The 8,153-nt window shown below is 43.1% G+C and overlaps 1 protein-coding gene across 1 annotated transcript; it reads left to right on the top strand.

The window, feature by feature from the left end:
• The first annotated feature begins 2,265 nt into the window (after positions 1 to 2,265).
• Positions 2,266 to 6,920, top strand: sox4b (SRY-box transcription factor 4b). The gene has a single exon (XM_080895861.1). The coding sequence runs from the start codon at positions 2,854 to 2,856 to the stop codon at positions 4,096 to 4,098; it is 1,245 nt and encodes a 414-aa protein (XP_080751987.1). The 5' UTR covers positions 2,266 to 2,853; the 3' UTR covers positions 4,099 to 6,920.
• The last annotated feature ends 1,233 nt before the right edge of the window (positions 6,921 to 8,153 follow it).

An 8,153-nucleotide genomic window follows, 5' to 3' on the forward strand; every position in this document is an offset into this window, starting at 1 on the left:
AAAATGTATGAAGAAGATATACTACCCTTGAAATTGTTGTCTGTAATTATTATTACTACTGAATTTGTACCAGCCTCAACAGACTCAAGCTGAAATGTGTGTGTTTTTAGCTTTAAACTTGTACAGTAAATGGTCATTCCTGGGCTATAGCACAGCGACTTCTATAGCAAAGAGTGAAACTGCATCGTGTTGTCCCACATTTCCATAATAAAAGACGCATTATGGCAAAGTGTGAGTTTACGAGTTAACATTCTTATATCCATTGCAGTTCTGCTCCATGAACACACAAATTGGAGCCCAATTACCCACTGCTTTACTTGGATGCACTGCAGATACGAGGCCATATTGAATATAATTGTATCCAGTGAAATGCATCCAGTAACTCTGGCGACTGTACTTTCATACTAATTTCCCTGTGGCGGTCTAAGTCACCTCTGACTCCACTTTCATTAAGACACTGAACATCTGATCAACTCTCCTGGTCTCTCTCTGTTACACAGACACTTGGCACTATTTTTTTTAAATTATTATTTAGATTGATTTTTTTAATGTGAAGAAACAGGCATGCTCCCCTGGAAGCCAGAATCATTAAAGTGGTGACTGTTTTCAATCTTTTTTTTAACACCACCATATTGCTTCCATTTCCAGTTAATTCCACAGCCTGTTCTACCTCAGTGCAGTCTGTTATACCTTATTCCAACATACCCGCAGATACACGTTCACTCTGCACAACCGTATCGCTTGGATGCCTCCCTGTCGCACAGAGACATTATGTAATTCACCCCTGGTAACTGTATTCAATGCTGGGGTTGATCTCTTTTTACTCTCCCTAAATTTTCTGTAGCACAGACCGAGACAGGGTCCTCTCCGGCTATGCGACGCCATCTAGCGTCACTCCTAACTCCGCATTGTAGTTTAAAGCCTTCCTACGTCCTACTCTCATTCGTCTCTTTTCATTTATGTGACTCATTACATTTAAAGTAGATTAAATCACAAATTGTCATACTGGGTGAACTGGATGCCCCGAGAAAACAGAGCCTACTACGTGCTGTGATTGCTTTAGGATGATAATATGTCTACAAGCAAAATATGTTTTTTTTTCTTTTTACCCAGATACTTTTTGCGCACCTTTATTAAGTGCATGTGTTAAGATTCAGGAAAACAAGATAAAGTGATGCTGTCTGTTGGCTTTCTGTTTTTGTACACACGTTTCATCTGATTGTGGTCTTACCTTGCGCTGTGCCGTGCGTTTCTCTCTCACCGGTGCTTTTTGTGTTACGAAAAACTGCACTGAGTGTCAGTTTTGAGTTGTGTGTGCGTGTGCGCGCGAACGAGAGAGACAGAGAACAAGCGCTCTCGCAGGCGGTTAATGCGCACACACATCGCACACACAGCCTACTTCTTCTTTTTTTTTCTCCTTTTTTTCTCCCTCCTCGCTTCTCTCTTTCTAGTGCGCTGGAGAGGGTTCGTTCGATATGTGTTATGTGACAAAAGACCGCCCAACCCCGCCTCGGAGAGAGAGAGGAGTGAAAGCAAAGCAAAGCATATATACAGCTTGGCTGTCTTGGAGTCTTTACTCACACCAGCCAAACTATCATGTCAGTCTGCTCGCACGGTGACCACCTGTAGGCAAACTATCACCAATTAAACTAATTATCGCATGTTTCAGTCAGTCGTTAGAATGATAATCAGTTTAAATGAGTGATCCCATTATAATATAGCCTGCAGTATACGCCAGATAACCTTAGAGTGTGTTATCTTTAGCATTGCAAGCACACGGCAATGGACCACTGTATCAGCTGGCTTTATTATAGGTGCGCACCATGCACAATATCCTCACTCTCTGTGTGAGGATAATGGAAGAAAAGGAGGCTGGTTAAAACAGAGTGCGTGGCTTTTGTGCCGTCTCGGGCGCGCTGGTACAAACTGCACTGTGTTTAAACGGCCATATGGTGAAGTATACTTAGCTTTCCTATAGCAAGGCTACATGTTAATGATATACACATGGGCTGGTGGTGAGGGGGGTGTTCATAACATAAGCCAATGTCTCTTTAAAAAAAATGAAGTTTCTTGTTGTATTCTGGAATGAGGTCAGACACGAGGCTCCTCATTGCACGCGCTGATTATTATTAGATTCCATTTTTGGCCAATCGGCGCCGAGGTGGGCGTGAGTCTGGCGCGGAGGCAGGCTAGCGACAGGATTTCATTGGTGGATTTTTATCGCCGTTGTATTACGGGAAGGAATAAATGCAAGTAAGGGGGCCGGGCCGTGAGGGCTGCTTGAATCGCGACTGTAGTTGATGGGAGCCGGACAGTGTAACTCGCTCTAGCTGATTTTTTCTCCCTTACACAGCATGCATGGCTTTTGTTTCTGATGCAGAGAAAAGCACTTACCCTACACACTGTACTTGGGAGCCCTTTGTAAGTGCCCGAGCGCACAGTGTGGCACCCGGTCTGCGCTCTGCAGCTGCATAGACTGTGCTCAGTGGCCCCCACGGCTAAACTGGTTTTTTATAACAGAAGGGGAGACTGAGAGACTGATTACAGGGTACACAGTGGAGACTGGGCTACCATCCGTGCTGTTTTAAACGCCAACAGAAGCTGGAAATTAAACTTTTTTTTTCTTTTTACGCATCTAGCCGACTGAGGCTACTCTGGACTGAAGTGTTGCCGAGTTTACTGCGCATCTCAGGAGTGAATTATTTCTTGCACTGGCTTTTACTCGGCTCAAACTGTGAAGAGGAGGAGAGAAAAGAGCTGAGTTTGCTTTAATAGTGAATCAGAGGAGCAAGGAGAGAGGGAGAGAAAGAGCAAGCACACCGCTCTCCCCCTCTGTCTGCACAGCTGGGCAGCATGGTGCAGAAAATGAGCCACACAGAGAGCACCACCGAGGCGCTGTCCTTCTTCGCCGGGGACTCGAGCTCCGACTCCGGGGCGTGCATGGACCTTGAAACGGCCGCTTCGCCTCTCTCCCCGGGCTCCACCGCTTCTTCGACCGCCGGCGACAAGTTGGGAGACAACCCGGCGTGGTGTAAAACTCCCAGCGGTCACATCAAGAGACCCATGAACGCGTTCATGGTGTGGTCCCAGATAGAGAGGAGAAAAATCATGGAGCAGTCCCCGGACATGCACAACGCCGAGATCTCAAAGAGGCTGGGGAAGCGGTGGAAACTGCTCAGAGACAGCGACAAGATCCCCTTCATCAGAGAGGCGGAGCGGCTCAGGCTGAAGCACATGGCGGACTATCCCGACTACAAGTACCGGCCAAGAAAGAAGGTAAAATCGAGCGCATCCAAGCCCGCAGGAGAGAAGGGGGAAAAGCTCAACTGTAGCTCCAACAACACCAGCACTAAGACGTCCTCCTCTTCGAGGAAGACCGGATCCAAATCACCCAGCAGCAGCAGCAAACCCCACAAATCACTTTTCGGGAGCAGCAGCAATAGCACCAAAGCATCAATGTTTGCCTCTGAGCACCCAGCAGAGCACCACCACAACTCTCTCTACAAGTCCAAGTCCGTCTCCTCCTCAGTAGCCAAGCAGATACCTGATGGCAAGAAGCCCCGACGAGTGTACGTGTTGGGGAGCAGCGGGACTAGCTTGAGCGTGAGCCCGGCGTCTTCCGTTGTGGTCCCGGCCAGCCCGACGCTCAGCAGCTCGGCGGACTCCAGCGACCCGCTCAGCCTGTACGAGGACGCGGCCAGCGGCAGAGAGGAGGGTGCGGACTCCCCCGGCAGCAGCGGCAGCTTGGGCGGCTCTTCGGAGCGCCACGGTGGGCACACGTACAGCAGTCGGCGGGCTTCCTCGCCTACCCCCTCCGGCTCTCACTCCTCCGCCTCGTCGCACTCCTCCTCGTCCTCCTCGGAGGACGAAGAGTTCGAGGACGACTTGCTCGACATCAACCCGAGCCCCAGCTTTGATAGCATGTCGCTGGGGAGCTTTGGCTCCTCGGTGCTGGACAGGGACTGGGATTTGAACTTTGAGTCCGGCTCCGGAGGGTCCCACTTCGAATTCCCCGACTACTGCACACCCGAAGTCAGCGAGATGATCTCCGGGGATTGGCTAGAGTCCACCATCTCCAACCTGGTGTTCACGTACTGAGAAAGGCAAGAGACGACAGGTAACATCCTGAAAGCAAATTAATAATAATAACGAGAAGAAGAATGAGACCACAAACAGAAACGGGGACATAAGTGGGCGCAATAGTTTGTGTTATAGGTTTAACTGCATCAGACTATTAAAGCCCCGCTGAAACTACCCCCCAGTCCTTTCTCGTCCCCCCAAATAGGCAAGAGGCTGCATATCCTTGGAGAGCTACACTTTAAAGCAAATAAATGCCTTTTCTAGGCTACTTTTCTTTGGATGCGTCGACTGTGGGACTTAATACCAACACGACAGTGAAGGGGGTGAAGAAGAAGAAGAGGAAGTAGTACTGGAGACTGAAAACGCTCAGTCGTGGACTGTTTTGAACTGAACAACTTTACTGTGATTGATTTGCACGTCGTTCACTTAATCAATGTTGTTGACGATTTAGCAAAAGAAAGAAAGGAAAAAAAAAAGAGACATTTTGCAACTTTTTACCAATCGCCAGGTGAACTTCACCACTAAAAAGGTACAGAAATGGGACTGCCGTGCGACATTTTTTGTTGTTGTGGTGTGTCACTAAAGAGGGATTTAAAAAAAAAGAAAGAAAAAAAAGTGAAACCAAGGTGGGTTGGAGTTTTTTTTTTTTAATTTTTTTTCTAAGTCGACTATTTTCTCAAAAAGCAAAAGGAAAAAAACACGTTAAGCATGATAGCCTACTTTGTTCCTATCTTGTGCTGAGATTTTCTGTGAGACTGTCGAGCAGTTTAAAAACTAGTATTAGGGTTATTTAAATGGATAGGTGGCGCTCGCTTCGGTTCTTCTCTTTAAAAGAAAGAAAGGAAAAAACGGACATTGAAATAATCACCAGCTGTTGTAATTTTTCAGACTTCAGGATTCAAACGCAACTTCAAATCTGTGCTGAACTTTATACACATGTTCTCTATGATTCAGGACCAAAATTCTTTTAATGTTTTCGAGATTTTAACTATAGAGAAATCCTCACCGGTTTCGCTCTCTTCTTTTCCCCTTTTCTCCTCCATCCTTTGAGCTTTGTTTTGTACATGTATTCAGATGCCATTTTATATGGGATGTTGTATTTATATACTGGGCCAAGCATTTTTGACTTGATCATTTTTTAATTTCTTGTATACATGATCTAGTCCTGTATTATTATTATTTTCTTACACGATTGTTTGTCAGTATGTCTGTGTCTGTCACATTTCCTTCTCAGGCGAAGGGCTAGAGTTAAAAAAAACACACAACTTTTGATTTCTTTTTTTATATTTAAATGTACACACTTTTGGACACTTAAAAAGAGAGGAAACAGTTTGATTATTTTCTCAGTGTATTTTTGTACAAATCTATATAGAAACTGGGGGAGTCAACAATCGGTGTGTGTAGCCTACTAATACAGCTGTATTGGATTTTCTAATTTTTAATACCACCGGCAGGCTGCTTTTCATGCTGCCTTCAAGTGCTTACAGTAAGCTCGTGTGCTCTAAGGTTTTGTTGCCTGTCCAAACGTTTCCCCCACATTTTTTCTTTCTTTTTTTCTTTTTTTTCTTTCGCAAAAACAGGCAACAAAACAGACCTTTTAACCGCGGTGCCAATTGTTTTTGATTTTAGAAATCAAAGGCACCAAACTACATTTACCTACTGACGAAATGAAGGAGCCCCCGTGGCTCAGGTGTGTAATTCATGTTTTACTTCAGTAAACAGGCAAACTTTGCGTGTCTTTTACCAGCATATGCTCTTAAGACTTCTCTGATATCCAGTCCCTAAATATTTCAATATCCTGTATTGACCGTAGCCTGCAGGCATGACATGCTTAACTTCTGCGATTTGCCCGACAGCACTTGAAAGCAGCATCAGCCTTTGTATCAGCCTACCTTCAACGTTTACAGTGCCAGACTGCAGGCTCCTTAAAGACACAGGAACGCATTGTTTCTGCAGGCTATTCCTGTGGGCCATGTGGGTTTAAGAGCATCACTATCTTGAGCAGCCACTTTGCTTTTGCATTTCCTGTCAAATATCTTGCCTGTGACAACAACAAGGAGATTGTAGCTTTAAATTTGACTTATTTCTTGATGTTTTCATTAACTGATGTCACATTTGCCAATCAACCACTGGATTGAAATAGCACTAGCGTTGCAGCAAGTAAACAACAAGGATGATAACATCAAGCGTATTCAAATTTCAGACTTGAGTTCTGCAAACACCTACTTGTACTGCGTTTCTCATTGTATTTGAATATATAATCTTTTCTACTTGTGGGCTAACTATTAGCTAATAATTGTTTTAGTATCTTTATGGCATGGTGAATAGCATTTGTATTTCAGATTCAGGTTATTAGCTGTTGTGTTTTTCAGAAAAAAATGGAAAAAAATGAGGAAAAGCGATGAAACGTGAACTCGGTCTTTGTATATTTGACTGTATCATAAAGCAAAAAGATTGTGTGTTTATGTACGTTGTTGCTATCGAGGACAGGCACTGTCTAGAGCTGCCATCTTTTACACATCATTACCTACATTCGAGGTGGTCAGTTCAGACTGTTTTTTTTATATATAAATATGAAAGCATTTTTAAATATATTAACTTTATTTTTCATCCATCCTGTGCAATATGATGTGTAGAATTATCATTTATTGTCTCTAATCATGCCATAAACAAAAGTACCCACCCTCTTTTTGAGTCTCAGAGAAAAGGGGCGGGGACTCATGCCAGCTAAATTGTGTCCATTCACTGCCTGTCAGATTGTTGATACAAACTTGTGTACAGAACTTTTTCAAGGAAGGAAATAAATATCAGCTGGAACTGAAACTCAACAGCTTTTTTCTTTATTCATGAGTGTTGTTTTTTTGTTTGTTTTTTAATCTCTCTTTCAATGCCACAAATACCCAAGGCATGATACATTTGTGTTATTATGTTCCAAGTTCATCTCCTAACAGTAGTTGTCCAAACTGTGTTTAATTATTACATTATATGTTGTTAAGTGTTTTCTATAAGAGGATGAAGATTTTTTACTCACCACTTCAGCTGCTTTTAATTGGCTCTTCTATTCTTCTCTCCCCAAGTTAATCAAGCCATGGTTTACTTGGGGAGAAATGGACAACTGAAAGCAAACGTTTGCGATGCGGGCTGAAAATAACTTAAGTGCTCAAAATAACTTATAAAAACTGTCTTGAGTAATGAGCATTAACTGCTTTTGGGGAAATGCACTCCAGCGGTGTGGCAACACGCTCCCCCACCAAAAAAACTACTATTTACATAATTTTAAGAGGCAAGCAAAAATGGTTGTGAGGTCTGCAGTGTGAAAGAAAAGTGGTTTAGCGAAGAATTATTCAAATATTGTGTTGTAAACTTTCTCAGCCACTGTGACAATTGCACATTAAGTCAGTTTATATTATCCATGTCTGCACATCGCAGGGACTTTTATTTAAGTTTCCTCTTAATGCGGTGTAAATGCCTCATTCATATAGGAAACTTTCTGAAAACTGTCGCAGCTCAAAAAAAGCACACACACTTTAAATTCTAGTCACCACAAAATGGGATGGTTTGGTTTGGAAAGAGTTTTGTAGCAGGTGTCAGCATCCCTAGAGTCACTATCCACTTTATTCTGTAAATAAAGCTTAAAAGGCGATGCTCTTAACCCCTTTGTGACATAAGTTTGATGCTGGAGTTAAGTGGTATGGAAGCTTTATGTTAGGATTCAAGTCTACATCAGATATTCAAACGTGTAGATTTGTTTATTTTAATTTTTTGTATAAATGACATGACCTTTTTCTGTATTTACTGTTTTTATTATATTTGCACATCACCAAGAAACCGCATGAAGGCTGCACCCATCTGTTCAAGCACACATGTAAAATTGATTTATGCCTCTAGAGTTTAAAATTCTAATGCATTATGCATAACTTAAAACCACGCTGCTACTGGGTCAAAGCAGAAAATAGTTTAGCGTCACGCGTATCGAACAGAATACACAAGTCGTATTCCCAGCAGCGCTAAATCATGACGATTAACAACGACCTCAGAGTATCTTTTGGTGTTGCTACAATGTTACTTCTGGA

The sequence above is a fragment of the Rhamphochromis sp. 'chilingali' genome, assembly GCF_963969265.1.
Source record: "Rhamphochromis sp. 'chilingali' genome assembly, chromosome: 11".
Taxonomy (NCBI): Eukaryota; Metazoa; Chordata; class Actinopteri; order Cichliformes; family Cichlidae; genus Rhamphochromis; species Rhamphochromis sp. 'chilingali'.